Source organism: Dendropsophus ebraccatus, chromosome 8 (assembly GCF_027789765.1).
Source record: "Dendropsophus ebraccatus isolate aDenEbr1 chromosome 8, aDenEbr1.pat, whole genome shotgun sequence".
Taxonomy (NCBI): Eukaryota; Metazoa; Chordata; class Amphibia; order Anura; family Hylidae; genus Dendropsophus; species Dendropsophus ebraccatus.
The window spans coordinates 112,182,471-112,202,134 of record NC_091461.1 but is presented as its reverse complement, the minus strand read 5'-3'; the positions used below and the strand labels follow the sequence as shown (position 1 = coordinate 112,202,134).

At 43.4% G+C, this 19,664-nt stretch overlaps 1 protein-coding gene across 4 annotated transcripts in view; it reads right to left on the bottom strand.

The window, feature by feature from the left end:
- Positions 1 to 19,664, bottom strand: part of TNNI3K (TNNI3 interacting kinase) — a 154,777-nt gene that overhangs the window by 46,383 nt on the left and 88,730 nt on the right. For all 4 annotated transcript variants that reach the window (XM_069981434.1, XM_069981435.1, XM_069981436.1 and 1 more), the window contains one exon: positions 4,930 to 5,039. In XM_069981434.1, the coding sequence (XP_069837535.1) occupies positions 4,930 to 5,039 (110 nt within the window). The remainder of the gene's footprint in view (positions 1 to 4,929; positions 5,040 to 19,664) is intronic.

Below are 19,664 nucleotides of genomic sequence, written 5' to 3'. Positions count from 1 at the left end.
GATGCCAGTGCTAACTCAGCACACAGGTATAAAGGTATACCTGCTTTTAGTTTTTTGTGGCTGGCTATACTTTTCCCCAATGATGAGTGACCTGCCGGGTTGTGATGGGTTCCTTGGGCACTTATCACCGGGGTCCGGAGTTGAGATGTGACCCACCCAGGCTGTCGGTACCGCCACCCACAGAAAGGGGAGATGACCCAAGGACGGTGTAATGTGTGTAGGTGCTGGTACAATGATCACTGAGTCCCAATAGAATAAATAAACTCTTGCTTTACTGTGTAATCTTCGGCAGTACAGATGAACAATATAAGATGTGACTGATACAGACTTGACTTCACTAGATCTGTACTGAAAGCTGTTGAGGTAGAGCGTAGAGTACCAGTGCTGACTTTGTTGCGTGCTGAGAAGAGTACAGTGGATTCAGAGAAGTGGAGAGGAGTGGGTAATGAGAGTCCCAACCCAGTTGAGTAATGTGCTCTGCCAGAACTTTAGAAGAAGTAGAATACTTCAGAAGAATACTTCAGAAGAAGAATACTTGCGCCCATGTTTCCACCTTTGTTGCTATACCACCTTTTACCCTGCAGTGTTGAGGTACTTGTCCCATCAGGTTGACACAAGCCCCAGTCCTAGTTACCTGAGTTGAGCAAGGTAACCTGCGCTGTGAGAGAATACGTAGGCTCTTGGCCGCTTTGCTCTATTCGGATCAGTTTCTCTGCTTTAGGATACCGTCCTGCACTTTTAGAGATGTTTACGGCGTGGGATGCGGTGATCCCTGACTTGTCCTCTCTTTAAGTGTTTAGCACTACATCTTGATAAGTGTTGCTAGAAAGAAGAAAGTCTCTGTGTCTGTACGTGTCTGTCTACTACCGTCTACTACCACATTCCAGACTAGACTACAACTGACTGAATTCTAGGGGTTGTGCTGTGTGTGTACAGAGTGCACAGAAGAAAGTAGAGCAGAGATAGGCAGGGATAGAACAGCAGCTCTCATAGGCTAGTACAGACCAGGTGGTACAAAAACAGTAACCCTTAGATAACTACAGTTGTGCAACATATAACAACACTGGCACCTTGTGGTTAAACTAGGGAATGACACTTCATTACCACTGAAGGGATAACTTTCTGACCAGTGCCTAAACGTGGGACACCACATACGCAGCAGCTATATCATAGTCTGACTCACTGACTGCCATAGAACTATAAGACTGCGCATGCCGAACATTTATGACTCATTGACTGCTATAAGACTGAGCATGTATAAGGCTCGGTGCACATGATGTTGTGTTTTTGTGGGCCCTTGGGCGACAGATCTTCATCAGGTCCATCATCCATCCACTATGCACCAATCATCCACACACTATGCACAGTCACTTGAGACACCACTAGCATACACAAACACACATTACTGACTGACTAAATGACAGTAACTGACTGAGCCTGACACTGACTGGCTGACACTGACACACACAGACACGCAGCACTTCTCCCTCTTCCTCTCTGTCAGGCTGCTCTCCACACTGTAAGGTTGAGGACCTGCAGGTAATGTGATCAGGTCCTTCACCCTTTTCTTTCGCTCTCTCTGTGCAGGTCCTGCTCCTTTCTCCTGTGTCTTCTGATGTTCAGCCCCTCACCCTGCACTACAATGAGCAGGCTGAACATCAGAACACCCGCCCTCTCCTTCTCTGGGCCCCGGCACCTGCCCAAGTAAGCCCTATGCTGATGCCGGCCCTATGTGACAGCAGCCTAAAGGCACTCTGCAGAATTAGCCACGACTAACACAGTCCTGAACTGCAGACAGCAGGGGGACTTATATTACTGGATAGGTACCACAACATTCCTTGCCTTCCGAGATCCAAATATCCTGATGATTGCACGGATGTGATATTATGTGATATTCAATGGCTGCACAATGTGCGGGGGCATATGGCTTCAGCCATCTTCTGCTCTCTGGACAACCCCTTTTAAATGGCAAATCCAGGTGCTGACTGCAAGTAGGGGACACATACGGTTGCCACTAACAGAGTGTCCTAAGGCCATGTTCAGCCCAAAAGTGCAGGTAAACCAGTGATTTCATTGCTTTATCCAGCAACATTGTGCGAATATTGGTGACCGCATAGTACGTGGTTTCAGCCACATGTGGTGACTGCAAATGTGGGAACGTGTCTGAACTGCTTTAGGTTAGAAAGACTACTCTAGTCACTGATTCAGTGCACAGGTCTGTTTATAGTTTGAGGCTGTGTTCACACATCTGCAGTTTTGTCTCCGGCTGCTCGTTGATATAGGTTCTGACCTATTTTCGTCGGGCGCCGACCGCGCACCGCTACGATGTCCTTGCAGCCCTTGTTAAACGATTATCGGGCCGTGTAATAGGCCCAGTGAATGAGTGACGATCTAGCAGATTGCTGCTCGTTTACTGGTATTATCGGACCCCCATCGGCCCGTGTAATACCACCCTTACTCTCTGGCAGTGCAGGAGTTATTCCTTCTAAAGACCTGTCTAGTTGAGCTGGGTGCTGGGATCAGGGCTGATCCAATCAGTTGCTGGACCCAGTCCCTGATTCCAGATAAAAAGCCCTTCATTTCCCTTCTGGCTATTGAGTGTTACTCAGCTAAGCGCTTCATCTCTCCTGGTTCTGTTACTTCTGTTGCCTGACCTTTTGCTTGATCTCCCAATCTGCTTTGTCTGCTGCCTGCCCTTACGTTTTTGTACCTCGCTGACCGCCGTTGCCGACCCGGACCATAGACTCTTCATTATTGTGTTTGTTTCGTCTGTCTTGTTTTGTGTATCACCTGGTGTAGGACAGGGACTGACACCGTGGTTGTCCGCGGCCATTTAGGGCAGTTGAGGCAAGTAGGTAGGGACAGAAGGTGGGTTCTAGTGGTTAGGGCTCACTGTCTTTTCCTGTTCCCTACCTACGTCCGGCGCTTTTGTGACATTGACTGTCTGGGCTTCATCATGGGAACAGCATTACCAGGCTTCATCATGGGATCAGTGTCACCCAGTCTCATCCTTTGATCAGCATTACCAGGTTTCATAATATGATTAGCATTACCAGGCTTCATCATGTGATCAGTATTATGGGGCTTCATTATGTGATCAGTATAACTGGGCTTCATTGTGTGATCAGCATTACCAGGCCTCATCATGTGATCAGCATTACCAGACCTCATCATGTGATCAGTATTCCCAGACCTCATCATGTGCTCAGCATTACCAGGCCTCATCATGTGATCAGTATTCCCAGACCTCATCATGTGATCAGCATTACCAGACCTCATCATGTGATCAGTATTCCCAGACCTCATCATGTGCTCAGCATTACCAGGCCTCATCATGTGATCAGTATTCCCAGACCTCATCATGTGATCAGCATTACCAGACCTCATCATGTGATCAGTATTCCCAGACCTCATCATGTGCTCAGCATTACTAGGCTTCATCATGTGATCAGCATTACCAGGCCTCATCATGTGATCAGCATTACCAGGCTTCATCATGTGATCAGCATTACTAGGCCTCATCATGTGATCAGCATTACCAGGCTTCATCATGTGCTCAGCATTACCAGGCCTCATCATTTGATCAACATTACTGGGCCTCATCATCTGATTAGCATTACCAAGCATCATTATCTGATCAGCATCACTAGGCCTCATCCTGTAATTAGCATTAACAGGCTTCATCATGTGATCAGCATTACCAAGCTTCATTTTAAGTTCATTTAAGTTTATGTCAGCAAAGGAGAGAAAAGTAAATGCCTATTTATTGCTTCTTTCTTACCGAACATGTGTTGCTCGTGAGTGCCCAGTATGAATAATTCATTATGCCCACACCATTCGCCCTAAATGCCTAACTGTACCATGTATTTCGTCCAAAATACACCCAAGCAACAGTAACTGCGTCTTCCATCCCCTCCACTACTAGTCTTAGCAGATGCACGACCATTAAGAATTCTTCAAAGCACCCATGCTACTGTTCAGGTGCAGCTTCATCCCACTTCTCCGGCTGGTATATCCATAGATACTACATATCAGGATAGATAGGGACGCAGGTGCTTTGAAGAGTCCACATTGGGCATCCCTTGACAAAGCGAACCACGCGAAACGTGCGTAGGGTGAGTAGGTGTGTGGGACTTGTTGCAATGTACGGATCCTCCTAGTTTGTATCTGTATTTGTATATATTTGTCGGTGATTTCACCTGAGTGTGTTGCTCATTTAGCAACTGCAGCTTCAAATAGGTTTTTTACCTTGTGTACTTTTATCTTTTGCTGCTAATCACTTGTTTACATTATTTATTACCCAGTGGAGGGTGCCTGCATTGCCACAGTTATTTAAGTCTTTTTCAATCTTCATGCATGTGCAATATATGACTTCATAAAATATTTTTCCATGTCCCCTCACCGATTTATGTATTTGGTTCTGTTTCATTCCCCCAACCCCCTTTTCTTCATTTTTCTTCATTCATTTTTGTATGTATTTTAAATTAAATTTACCAAATAAAGAAATACAATTATTATATATATTTGTGATTGTCCTGCACTTTTTTTGATCCCTTGTGGATTTTTGCTTTGGTGTAATGTGTCTATTAAGACTAGCCGAGCATGACCATTATGCAAATTATTGTTTTCTTCATTTACATTTTATGGCAGCTGCTTTTCATAGTTGGACAACCCCTTTAAGCAATAAAAAAAATCCATAAAAAAAAAACGTGTCTCATCTGCAGTGTAAAAACAGTCACCAACACATACAGGTCGCTTCCCCTTTAATAGAAAAGATGCAAAATTTAACAATGAAAAAAAAAAAAAAGAATTCTCTATTGTAGGTTTAGGTAAGTGTAAAAGTGTAATGCACCGCTCCCATCTATTAATTAAATATAATTCCAGAGTAAAGTTTAAGATTTTGTTACATTATCTTTGGATGTAACTAACCTCAGGGCAGGCGTTCCATCCTCTCATCAACAGCGAGGATATGGGCTTGGGTATGGAGTATCCGATGGGGGGTCTGATATGATGATACGCCATGTCCGCAGCTGCAGCAGCTACAAAAACATTGGACAAAGATTGGTATTAAAGGGGTTATCCAGCGGAAATATTTTTCTAAAGAACTGGTTTCAGAAAGTTAAACAGATTTGTAATTTACTTCTATTAAAAAATGTCAAGTCTTCCCATGCTTATCAGCTGCTGTATGTCCTACAGGAAGTGGTGTTTTCTTTTCAGTGTGACACAGCGCTCTCTGCTGCCACCTCTGTCCATGTCAGGAACTGTCCAGAGCAGGAGAGGTTTTCTATGGGGATTTGCTGCTGCTCTGGACAGTTCCTGACATGGACAGAGGTGGCAGCAGAGAGCACTGTGTCAGACTGGAAAGAATACACCACTTCCTGCAGGACATACAGCGGCTGATAAGTACTGGAAAACTTGAAATAGAACTAGAGATCCTATATCCTATCCTTTCTCCTATCCTCTATCGCTTCTATCATATTATCTCCTATGCTATAGCCTATATCCCTGTAGACAAAGCTCCAGCTCTCTAGTTCTTTGTCTCTGTCCTGTCCCCAGCTGACACATAGGAGCCGACCGTCCAGCGCATCACATTCACATAACAACATGTAAAGGTTGCCGGGCAACTAAGACTTATGAAATCAGAGATATTTTCTAGGTCATTGCAGTCGGTTTGTTTCCTCGGTGTGAACTTGTTGCCGGCGCTGAGGCTTTTTGTTATATTAGTGGATAAATGTAATGTTTTTTCTCTATCCTGTTATTGGGGATCGGGTCGCACCCCATCAGCCATGAGGAGCAGTACAATCCTGCATTAAATTTTATTCCTGCTGTGACGTCAATGGTTCATATTGGAAAGCAAAGATGCAAATGACATCTTCATCTAATTTCCCCAGCAGATAGACACATAAAACTGCTGGGGCTGGATACATAGGAAACAATAGCTCTATGTAAAGAACACACACACGGTATTTTAATATTTTAACCATGTGTATGTGTGTCTGTGGGTTATGGAGACAGGAGTGCTGCACTGCGGTGCTGGTTTCCAGGATGTTTAAATGCAATGTGGTGTTGGTTATACAGGTGGAGCAGTATTTATTGGTGCAGTGTGATTTTGGGTTATACAGGTGGAGCAGTATTTATTGGTGCAGTGTGATTTTGGGTTATATAGGTCGAGAAGTATTTATTCGTACAACAGGGTTTTGCGTTATATTGGCGAAGCAATATGTATTTGTGCAGTGCAGTGTTGGGTTATACGGGTGGAACAGTGTGTATTGGTGCAGTGTTTTGTTGAATTATATAGGTGGAGCATAATGTATTTGTGCAGTATGGTGTTGGGTTATACAAGTGGAGCAGTATATATTTCTGCACTATGGGGCTGTTTTGGGGCTGCTCTGGGATATTATGTGCACTAAATGGTGGTATCTGGTGGATTGCCTGGTGAGGCCTGAGAACCAGTAGCGGATTATAATAGGTCCGTTTCGGGCGGTAGCCCGGGGCCCTGAGCTCCTGGGGGGCCCAACCGAAAATTATACTTTCAGTGGTGTATTATCTCCTGGCTACAGTTCTGCCATGATTTGCATAAAAATCACTGCTTTTTACCGCAATTTTGAACAAATCAGGGCAAAGCTGCAGCCAGAAGACAATGCAGTAATATTAGAGAACATACTGAAGGACCTTATCATGTGACAATGATGTCACCACAGGTCCTTTACAGGCTGCGTTATGGAGGAAAAAGACTATAGCAAGTGCATCCAATGTTTACTGTGGGTTTGGGGGCCCAAGCTTGGTGAACAGCCCGGGGGCCATGGTAAACTTAATCCGCCCCTGCTGAGAACAAAAACTTTGAAGTGCTCTGGTCTATTACACCCTTTGCCTACCTATCCCCCAAGCATGCCATGGTATATATATGAATATCTTACTGACAGAATCCTTACATATGGTGTGAACATCTACCTATTTCTTAGACAGTCCACAGACATTGTGCTATCTACAAATGAATCCAAAACTAAACCAGTCCTGTACTCAGAAATAGGGAGGATTTTCCTTTAAGATGGTGTCATTCTGTTTTAATTAACTTAATCACAACTAAGTTATCCGTCCTCTTCTTTGCACTAAAATTAACTATGCAGAGAAAATTGCTTACGACTCTTCATTTGCATCTATTAGGAGGCGATAAACATGCACTACGTCTGTAACAAGAACAGAGAGCACTTAGTTACAAGGCCCTAGAACCAGCATAGCGGTGGTGTGAACGGTAAAGAAGTCTGAGAAAGCTCGTATCCTGGGATCTGTATGACCATCAGCCAATAAATCCATGTACTGTAGTATCGCATAAAAAAACATATGAGGGGAGATTTATCAAACATGGTGTAAAGTGAAACTGGCTCAGTTGCCCCTAGCAACCAATCAGATTCCACCTTCATTCCTCACAGACTCTTTGAAAAATGAAAAGTGGAATCTGATTGGTTGCTAGGGGCAACTGAGCCAGTTTCACTTTACACCATGTTTGATAAATCTCCCCATTGTGTGTAACATAGTATATGCATATATTTCCCTATAGGGTCATCACAGGGTATTTGTCATTTTAAAAGTATTTTATAAACCTGCTATTTTTGAGCCCCTGAAAGCCCCCTCCATGGTGTAGTCTCATTGCAGTGCCCTGGTACCTGTTTCTTAGCTACTTTATGAATAATAAGAGAAACAGATTGCTGATCTCAGGGAGACCAGCCAAACGATAACACTGCCGGCTGCCAGTTAAAGCGCTCAGTGCAGTGAAATCCTAGGTGCATTGTCCCCTGGGAAACATGAATATGCAAAAGAAGAGCCTGAGGAGCCTCAATGAAGAGTCTCGAAACATGGGACTAGTCAGATATCACTCCGGGAAGGACTCAGCCAAGGGGTGGCTCCTGTAAGGAAACCACCAAAACCACCATATTAAGTGGCCCTATAAGTCAATGTAAGGACAAGAAAACACAACAATCACTGAACTCAGGGAGAACAGCGAAAAATTCCAATGGAGTACTCATTTACGAGTCTCCATTGATTGTCCCATACAAAATTTAAATATGCAAAAAAGGGGTCCGTGGAGCCTCAGTTACGAGTCTCAAAACACGGGAATAGCCAGATATCCCTCTCTCCAGAGAAGGAAGCCCATTGCCAAGGGGTGCCTCCTAGTGGGGAGAGCACCAAACCACCCTGATACGTAGTCCCTCAGGTCCCCACTCTGTTGCGAGCTTTGGGACCTAAATAGGGAAACACCAGGGTGGCCCCTGTAAGTCAAAGTCTAACTCTGTGGCGAGTATAACGACATAAGACAAGGGTTACCAAGGCTAGGCATCCATCCACAGACTGCAGTTTCGGGGTATTTGCCCCTCATCAGTGTGGAGCAGGATTCTGGCTACTGGGGCAATGATAAATAGACCAACAAAACACAACAATCACTGAACTCAGGGAGAACAGCGAAAAATTCCAATGGAGTACTCATTTACGAGTCTCCATTGATTGTCGCATACAAAATTTAAATATGCAAAAAAGGGGTCCGTGGAGCCTCAGTTACGAGTCTCAAAACACGGGAATAGCCAGATATCCCTCTCTCCAGAGAAGGAAGCCCATTGCCAAGGGGTGCCTCCTAGTGGGGAGAGCACCAAACCACCCTGTTCGCTGTTCTCCCTGAGTTCAGTGATTGTTGTGTTTTGTTGGTCTATTTATCATTGCCCCAGTAGCCAGAATCCTGCTCCACACTGACGAGGGGCAAATACCCCGAAACTGCAGTCTGTGGATGGATGCCTAGCCTTGGTAACCCTTGTCTTATGTCGTTATACTCGCCACAGAGTTAGACTTTGACTTACAGGGGCCACCCTGGTGTTTCCCTATTTAGGTCCCAAAGCTCGCAACAGAGTGGGGACCTGAGGGACTACGTATCAGGGTGGTTTGGTGCTCTCCCCACTAGGAGGCACCCCTTGGCAATGGGCTTCCTTCTCTGGAGAGAGGGATATCTGGCTATTCCCGTGTTTTGAGACTCGTAACTGAGGCTCCACGGACCCCTTTTTTGCAAATGTAAGGACAAGGGAAAAACCAAGGCCAGGTATCCATCCACATACAGCTGTTTCGGGGTGTTGCCCCTCATCAGTGTGGAGCAGGATTCTGGCTAAGTGGGAGCAATGCCTAGTAGAGCCATAAGAGAGACCAGCCAAATGATAACACGAGAACGCTCAATGCAGTGAAATCCTAGGTGCATTGCCCCCTGGGAAACATAAACATGCAAAAGAAGAGCCCATGGAGCCTTACTTTATGAGTAAGGTTGTCATGTGGCTGAGGAATACCTTGCTTAGCACTTTTAAAGGAGAAGTCCGGCCAAAATTAATTTTTGATATGTTGTTACTTATGAAAAGTTATACAAATTTCTAATGTACATTAATTATGGGAAATGCACATATAGAGCTATTTCCCTTAATTTAGTAGATCAGGAAGTGTTAGAAATATCTCTGAAGAAGTGACGTCACGACCCAGGGTGTAATTCCTATGGAGTGTCCAGCAGGGGGCGCTCTCTATATAGAAGTCTATGGGACTTTATTGTTTCTATGGGTTTCTATGTAATGTAATGTAATGTAGTGTACAGTGCTTTATTGAATGAATACATCTATGGAATACTTTGGGGAGCAAGTGTCCTTGCTCCCCAAAGTATTGCATAAATGTATTCATTCAATACACAGTAAGCCCGCCGATCCGCCGCATTTCCGCCGATCCGCCACACGCTGATCCGCCGCATTCCCGCCGATCCGGACCATATACATTGAACTACAGCTCCCATCATCTGCTTCTAGTATGAACAGGTGATGGGAGCTGTAGTTGGGTAATGGATATGACATGCCGCCGGGCGCAGGGGGGAGCCGCTCAGTACACAGGAGCGCTCCCCCCTCCTCCTCCTCCTTCCGGGATAACTTCCGCCTATAGCAATGCTGACTCCCTGCCTGGCCGCCGCTCTCCGCTCACATATACCGGCTCCCGGCATCAGCGCGGACACCAGGATGCATCGGGAGCCGGTATGTATGGGGGGGAGAGCGGAGAGCGGCGGCCAGGCAGGGACTCAGCATTGGTATAGGCGGAAGTTATCCCGGAAGGAGGAGGAGGAGGGGGGAGAGCTGCTGTGTACTGAGCGGCTCCCCCCTGCGCCCGGCGGCATGTCATATCCATTACCCAGCTACAGCTCCCATCACCTGTTCATACTAGAAGCAGATGATGGGAGCTGTAGTTCAATGTATATGGTGCGGATCGGCGGGAATGCGGCGGATCAGCGTGTGGCGGATCGGCGGGAATGCGGCGGAAATGCGGCGGATCGGCGGGCTTACTGTGTATTGAATGTATTGAATGAATACATTTATGCAATACTTTGGGGAGCAAGGACACTTGCTCCCCAAAGTATTCCATAGATGTATTCATTCAATAAAGCACTGTACACTACATTACATTACATTACATAGAAACCCATAGAAACAATAAAGTCCCATAGACTTCTATATAGAGAGCGCCCCCTGCTGGACACTCCATAGGAATTACACCCTGGGTCGTGACGTCACTTCTTCAGAGATATTTCTAACACTTCCTGATCTACTAAATTAAGGGAAATAGCTCTATATGTGCATTTCCCATAATTAATGTACATTAGAAATTTGTATAACTTTTCATAAGTAACAACATATCAAAAATTAATTTTGGCCGGACTTCTCCTTTAACCGTGTAGAAATCCCCTGGAGGAGACAGACAAGTTCCCAGATTGCAGTAATATAGCCCAGGGACTCTTTTTCTTGCACATAACACTTGGTAAGTGTGGTGGTTAGTACACACCTATGTCTATGTTACTCTTCAAAGTCCTCCAAGGAAAGACAACCAGTGGACAATCAACATAGTTATGGGCGCTCAAGGTTCACTGATGCATGTGTGGAGAGAAGACTTGCCCCACAGAAGGGGTACTATACAGCAAACTGCTTAAAAAGTTACCACTAGCTTTGATAGGAAGGTGCCTATTGGTAGGCACAAGAGAAGTTATCATCCATTTGACTCCACTACCATCTAAGATGGCGGCTATGTTCATGGATGCAGGCCTGACTTTTACAGAGTACTTGTGTGCTAATGAGGTCATAAAATTATTTTTTCTCTTTCTAGAATAGTTTAAAGAGGATCTGTCGCTGCTCCTGACCTGTCTGTTTTAGTAGCTACATGCAATGCCCATGCAATATCATTTCTGGATCACCTATTCTTATAGCTGTGAGTGGTGCCGTTCCTCTGTTATTCTTACTAGAAATCTATGACTACAAAAACAATTGGGTGTCACTAACTGGAGGCGTGTCCCTACACTATTTGACACTATCCAATCAGAGCGGACAGTGCCAGAGAGTATAGGGACACACCCCCAACTGGTAACACCCAGTTGGTCATTTAGTCATATACTTCTATATACTTCTACAGAGAAATGGTAATTCACAGAGCTGTAGGGGAAGATGTTACTTCATGGGGAATACAAGGATTTACTAAAAGAGAAAAGTTAGTGACAAGTTAATTTTAAAGGGGTTATCCAGCGCTACAAAAACATGGCCACTTTCCCCCTACTTTTGTCTCCAGTTTGGGTGGGGTTTTGAAGCTCAGTTCCATTGAAGTAAATGGAGCTTAATTGCAAACCACACTTGAACTGGAGACAACAGAAGGGGGAAAAGTGGCCATGTTTTTGAAGCAATGGATAACCCCTTTGAAGCGAATGTACCAATTTGCATAGTGACATTTATTTTTTACAGTACTCGGTCAGTGCTGGCACGGAGATTATGGTGGTGCAGTTCATTTTTGGAAGTGCTGCCTAGATCCCACGATTGGCACTGTTTTCTTCATGTGCACTTTGGCCCGCTCTATGCAATGGAGGTGGGCCTGGGTCCCACCGTGTAATTACTGTATATCCCGTCCCCTTGGCGGCACTGTGCCCATAGAGCGGGGCCAAGTGCTTATGAAGAGAACAGACACAATTGCAGGAACCAGGTGGCATTTTGAAAAAAAGTACCGCGCCACCAAAATTTCCCTGCCGTTGCCAACTGGATAATGTAAAAAAAAAAGTTCACTAAGCGGATTGGTACATTCCCTTTAAGGAACATTACATCTTGTATAAGGCAGGTGTTTTACATGTTAAGGCTGAGAGATAGATACAGTAGATAGATAGATAGATAGATAGATAGATAGATAGATGATAGATAGGAGATAGATAGATAGATAGATAGATAGATAATAGATAGATAGGAGATAGATAGATAGATAGATAGATAGATAGATAGATAGATAGATAGATAATTCCAACAAGAATCATGAGATTGTCAGGAAACCATGGAATATCTGAACAAAAGATTCAGGAACAATACACACTGAAGGTTATGCTTAGAAAAGAGAAGAGAAAGGCTTTAAATTAGGGAAAAGACCTTTGATCTTCTTTTGGCTTTTTTTTTGGTACATTTTTATAAATTCCCGTACAAACGGAAAATGTATTAATAATGTTCCATTAAACCACCAAATCCATCGATGCAAAATAAACCTCGCTAAAAGCTTTCAATTACTTCAACTAAATTAGTATCATATAAATATAGCGGCTCCATCGATAGCTGTCATGAGATAGTGATGTTAATTAGAGAGATATAAGATACACCACACATTCCCTCTTAATTGCCCCTCCGCTATTTGTCCATGAGTGATTCCCAGCAAGGGCCCATTACAAGTTCACTGTGACCTCGCCGTGCTGTGTCTGATGGATTGTAAAATGAAACATTTATTAGGGACATAAAATTCACATCAAACGGGAAGTAACATGGTGGATAATGTATATTGCATATGGTATGGATTATACCAATCAGGCCAGGGGAAGACGGGCGTTAGAAACCCAATGTTTATGGACTAAAAAAAACCCCTATGATATAGAGGAACCAAAATGTTATAATACGTGTGCTGATAAAGTCCTTGTGATCTTCAGGGAATAATAATTGTAAATATATTTTCACAAAATGTTTGTTTCCTTAAAGGGGTACTCCGGGCGGAGGTCATTTTGAGTGTACGGCCGGGGAGGGGGTGAATATAGAAGCCATCGGTCACTTCCCAGTTTTAGCGCCAGGTCCTGGATCGCGCTGCCCCTTTCCCCCGTCCGGCTGACGCTTCCTGGTCTGAGCTTCGGCTTGAGACGTGATGTTTCAAGGCAGCTCAGCCATTTAGTGGTTGTAGTGGAGTCCCGCCTCACCCGCTAAATGGCTGACCTGCCTTGAAACGTCACGTCTCAAGCCGCAGCTCAGATCAGGAAGCGGCAGTCGGATGGGAGAACGGGGCGGCGCAATCCAGGACCCAGTGCTGGAACCAGGGATGTAAGTGGCCGGTGGCTTCTATATCCACCCCCTCCCTGTCCCGTACAATAAAAATGACCCCAGCCCAGAGTGCCTCTTTAATGAAAAAGTCATCAAGAAAAAAAAAATTATGACTGTGTATCTACTGGTTAGAGGAATGTAAGAAAAATCGATTCAAAGGTTTTTTTTCACTTTTTCAGTCCAATGGGCCTATTGGAGAGCACGGTATTGGTTTGGCCAATAATTATTATGGGGAATAGAGACTTTAAAGAGAGCAGGAGGGGGAGAAGATTGAGGGAAAAAAAAGGAGATACAAAGAAGTCTCCTGGTTAGTATGGTTATGTCTAAGTGTAAGAAGAAAATGGAGCACCATAGCAAACTGTAGTGGCTGCAGAAGAAAAAAAGCTAAGCAAAAGTGTTAATAAAGATCTATGGGGAAAAAAAACATTGTCATTGCTTTTCAAAAAGGTGTCCATAGTCTATAAAGAGGTATTCTGAGTTAAAATAATATATGCCCAGTACAGGATAGGGAATAAGTGTCACTATGCAGGGGTCTGATTGCTTTAGAGCAGGGATGGGTGAGGTTTACTCAGCCAGTCAGCAGCCACAGCAGAACCCCGATATGGCCACAGGGTTCCAACTCCGATCAGAAAGCAGTTGGTATGAAAAAAAAAAGGTCTGCCCAGACTTCTCCTTTAAGGTGCAGCCATCACTGAACCAACATTTCACAGGCAAGATAGTGAACCATAAATTATGGTAGGAGGATGTAGCCTAGAGATGAATGAACCTTGAGTATGCTTGGGTTGGTCCGAACTCAAATGTGCGGCATTCGATTACCAGTTGGATGTCTATGGCTGAATCCATATTATCCAGGCAGCCTCAGAGCTGCATCAAACTTCTTCAGCCACCGGTAATCAAATGCTGCATGCTTGGGTTCAGATGGTGTTTCGCTCATCGGGTTGATTTTGGCACAAACCTGCACTACCCAACGTTCCACAATTAGTGGTTGAAAAGATTGGAGACGACAAAATATAAAAAGAAACAAAACTCTTTATTATTATAGACTTCGCTTTTCAAGAAGTTTCAAGCCTTTCTTCACGGGGACCTGATCCGGAGAGGGTTGGACCCAGTCAAAAAGCATAGTCCAATATAATAAGAGTTTAGATATTGTTGGTATATTCTCTTCAACATCTAATTATGGGACTTGAGCCAGGGTAGGGTTGTGCCGAAACCAACACTGTTCACTTCCACTTCTCTACTATATATTCCGCAGGGTCAGATATAGCCATTTGCAGTCGTGGTGGTTGAGGGTCCTGTTACATGAAACGTGTGCGTCTTAATATATGAACAGCATACCGCTGTAGTTCTTTAATCACTTTGTAACCACCCCATTATTTATTCTCTTTCTTCCTCTCAGATCGATAGATTTGTAAACCGAGCAACGCCGTCCTGTGATCAGATAATATTGCTCTAGAGCTTACTCTCATATAAGTTCACTTTCTAATTGGTGCCGTCCTTTTATCTGGGAGAAAGTGCTCTGCGTGTCACCGAACACTTTGATCATTAAACCATTTTCCTTCTTTCACGTCCTGAGTTTTTTTTCTTCTGCCACCACCCGCTCCTCCTCCTCACCTCCCAAATCTAGAATTTTTATTTTCCTTCTACAAAAATTAAAAACAACCTCGGCTCCTGTGTCGCCGAACTTCTCATCCTCAGCAATTAAACGGCTGGTTGGATAAAATCAATTGATACGTGCTTTGTGAAGATTTTTTTGTATTTTTCTTGTTTTTGGGTCCTTTTTTTTTATATGCAAATTTGTCCTCAAATTCATTTTGAGATGAAAGTTTGCAAAATCTCCGGTCGTCTCATCCAGCGTCTCTATTTAGCCTTCACTTTGAAGCTTTGACCTTCTTTTTCACATAATAATCGGAGTTCAACAAATATTCTTTAGACACTGTTGAACTCAAATATTTAAAATTGGAGATAGAGAGCAGGCGGGCTGAGGGGGAGCGTGCATGCGTCAGGCATACAAAAATATTCGTTTGTCTCGACCCACGCTGGAAATTTCAAAGGGAATAAAAAAAAAAACCTGATGGAGAAAGCGTCTCTATATTACATAAGGAATCTAATTTATTAGCTGCCGGGGCCGGCCTATATTGAATCAAATATCAATCATCCATTGAATTATGGAAACATTACCTCCTAAATCAAAGTCACCAAATAGGAATAAGATACAAAATTTATTCATGTGACTGCATCATGAAATCTCATCAAAAGGAAATCAAACCTGTGGATTCTGAAGGTTTATCGCTTGTGAGATTGTCAGCAAAGGTCAGAAATGAGAGGAGAGGCATTACCGGCAAATGTGTGAAGGAGAATGTCCGTAAGACTAGTCAACAAGTTCAATGATAAAACCGAATAAGTGATCTGACCATCAAGCTCTGTTGGATCTGGTCTCAGGTTTACGGCCTATAGGCGCAGTGTTTAGCACTAAAGAAGAGCGAATGTCTTAAAATTTGTCTCGAGAGGATGAGCTATGATAAGGCCATCAATTTCATTTTTATTCGGTGGCTGATTTGTAGGGTTAAGGGAGCACTAAAACACTTGAGTGCACGTTACTGGAGTTAAGCATTTTTTAATGCTCAAGTGCTTGAACCCTGTAACGTATCCCATTGAAATCAGTGGGAGACTTGATCATTTATTGAGGGGTGCTCAGTTGAGCTTGATGCTTGATGGAGCACCTCGTGGTGCTCGGGTAAAAGTGGCCATACACCTTCAATAACTGACAGCCGAACGACCAGTTATATCTCCTATAATAACCTATTGCATTTTTTTCATTCAAATTTTTGTATATTTCGTCCTTTAACCCTCTCCCGCCGCTGGGCAGTAAATTAACGTTGCTGCAGCCTATGCCTGATGCTGCAGCAACGTTAACTTACGCCGCAGGATGAGACAGGCGCAGGAGCTGTGCCTGTGTCATCAGCAGCAGGTCCCGCCTATCAGTGATAGCCAGGGACCCGCCGCAACTCTCAGCACCGAAGCCGCGATCCGGTGCTGAGAGTCAACCCTATAGATACTGCGGTCAGCATGACCGCAGCATCTATAGGGCTTATGACAGAGAATTATCCCTCTACAGAGGGAGAATTATCTGTCTGCTGTCCATCGGGGCTCTGCGAAATGATCGCAGACCCACGATAGTAGCCATGGAAACCGGAAGCCTCAGGCCAGCGGGGGGAGGGAAGGCTCGGCGCGCGGGGTGCATGCCCCTGAGCTCTGCCCCCTACCCTCTCTCCCCTGCCGCTGTCACAAGATTGTAACAGGGGACAGAGGAGAGGGGGTAGACACAGGGACATTAGCTTATCATTATGATCCCATAAGCTGATGTCCTAAAACGACCTGTGCATTGATGTATCAATGATCCCAGGTCATAAAAGGGTAAAGGGATGTTTAAACGAAATATACAAAAACTAGAATGAAAAAAATGTAATAGGTTTTTACAAGACACATTAGAACTCCGGTGGTACATCGTCAAATGCCAACATACCGCTGGAGTTCTAATGTGTCTTGCAGAAACCTATTGCATTTTTTAAATTCAATTTTTTTTTATATTTCATTTAAACATCCCTTCAAAGGGAATAAATATACAAAAATTAGAACAAAAAAGAAAATGCAATAGGTCAGTAAGGGAGATATAACTAGTTGTCCGGCTGTCAGTTATTGAAGGTGTATGGCCACCTTTACCCGAGCACCACAAGGTGCTCGGTCAAGCATCAAGCTCAACTGAGCACCATGATGCTTGATTGAGAACTATGCTCCACCGAACATGTTCGCTCAATTCTACCTTAAACCAATTAATGGGCGGGAGACCTAACCCCGTCCTTCTGATGACTCACCCTGTGACATCATGTTTCCTGAAAGCAAAAGAAAGTCAGAGCAAACATGACATCACTGGAAATAAAAAAATAAAAAAATCCCATCCAGAGCAGTCATGTGACCCAGCCTGAGAACATAAGCAGCGCTGGAAATAAAAAATGAAGGTGTACTGTATATAGAACATACAACACCCACAAAAGTCAATTCATCGCTAGTTTATTGAAAAGTCCCCCCCCCCAGCTCCTTTAACTTCCAAACCTCCAATGTTTGTAAAGCGTAAGTGATTTACATTAACAGCGCTTATAGCTGTTCAGCTCTTCCACTTATTAAACTTTAAGAAAGTGCCTTAACATCGTAGGTGATCCATCTTAAAAATAAAGCGCCATATGTAAATAACAGCGTGGGTGTATGTAATTAAGCGCAGAAATTGTAGGTTAAAATGCGATAAGCGTATAATTATGAAGGAGCGCCAATCAGTCCTCCATTGCTTTAAATTCACTGAGAAACAGATATTTTTTTTTCCTTTAGTATAAATATATATGCAAATTTCTATCATACAAAATATTGATACTGTGCTTGTCTGTGAAGCAAGCGGTCGCTCATTTACATCATCTCAAATTATAACTCAGCGCTTATAAGATTGTAGAGTAGAAGCAAAGCTAAAAACAACCAGACCTTGACATATTATTCAGATGATGTGATGACATCATCAGTTGTTTTGGAACTTTGTCTTAAGCCTTTATATTATGGAATGATCAAATAAATCTTCTGACATTTGGGTCCTTGTAAAATAATTCCTGTACTCAGTTGTTCTTGGTTTGTATAGTATATATATTGAAAAGCTGATATCTTAGGTGAACTTTCAACTTGGGACACAAATGGAAAATGGGTTCATTATAAAGAAGACTTTGAAATAGAATAGTTATCAGGGGAGGGAGAAGAGGAATAAAAAATCATGGGGAATAAAAAAAGGAACCAAGGAAAAGTGGAAGAACTTATAAAGAAAAGGAACCAAGTTAAAGAGAAAGATCAAAGAATTATGAAGAAGAGGAACCAAGGTTAACAAAAAGAACCAAGAATTATGAAGTGGAACCAAGGTGAAGACGAAGATCCAAGAATTATGAAGAAGAGGAACCAAGGTGAAGAAAAAGAACCAAGAATTATGAAGAAGAGGAACCAAGGTGAAGAAGAAGAACCAAGAATTACGAAGAAGAGGAACCAAGGCAAAGAAGAAGAACTAAGAATTATGAAGAAGAGGAACCAAGGTGATGAGAAAGATCCAAGAATTATGAAGAAGAGAAACCAAGGTGAAGAAAAAGAACCAAGAATTATGAAGAAGAGGAACCAAGAATTACAAAGAAGAGGAACCAAGACAAAGAAGAAGAACTAAGAATTATGAAGAAGAGGAACCAAGGTGATGAGAAAGATCCAAGAATTATGAAGAAGAGAAACCAAGGTGAAGACGAAGATATAAGACTTATGAAGAAGAGGAACCGAGGTGAAGATGAAACTCCAAGAATTATGAAGAAGAGGAACCAAGGTGAAGAAGAAGAACTAAGAATTATAAAGAAGAGGAACCAAGGTGATGAGAAAGATCCAAGAATTATGAAGAAGAGGAACCAATGTGAGGATGAAGAACCAATAATTATGAAGTAAAGGAATCACGGTTAATGGAAGATCCAAGAAATATGGAAAAAGTCGGAGGAACCAAGGAGAAGTAGAAGAACCCAGAATTGCAGAAGTTAATGTAGATCCAAACAAGAGAGAATATTCTTTAGCATGTCATTAGCCTCCTGTCAAACTGCAGACACATTGGAAATCAAATGATCATTATGGATCTGGCTTAGGCATCTCCAGAAAATCAGCTGTGATAATATCTCTGGGGGGATTCTGTAGACATAAATACAATAAAAAGTGGAACTTCCCAAGTGCCTAAACCATGTATTTAAAGGGAGTTTCCCATCTCGACAAGTTATGTCCTGTCTACAATATTCAGGGAATAGGGCATTACTAAAAGAAAGCAGAGTGTCCAACCACTGGGGCCCCTTCAATCTCAAGAAAAGAGACCCTGAAATCTGAGTGGGGAGCTGCTGCCGCTCCATTCATTCTCTATAAAGCTGAAAGCTGCATTCATCCATCTCTGGCAGTTTCATAAAGGATGAATGGACCTCAGCCAGTGACGGACTGGGGTACCTTGGGCCCACCAGGGAATATTTTACTCTAGGGGCCCACCCTACATACACCAGATATACCCAGCGCCAAACCTTTCACATTACTATAGCGACTTTGCACAGTGCTGTGTATGTGACCGGCAATGCTCACTCACTGTTAGTAACTGGTCAGACACTCTATGCCAGGGATGGGGAACCTTCGGCCTTTCAGCTGTTGGAAAACTACAATGCCCATCATGCCTGGAGTTGTAGTTTTGCAACA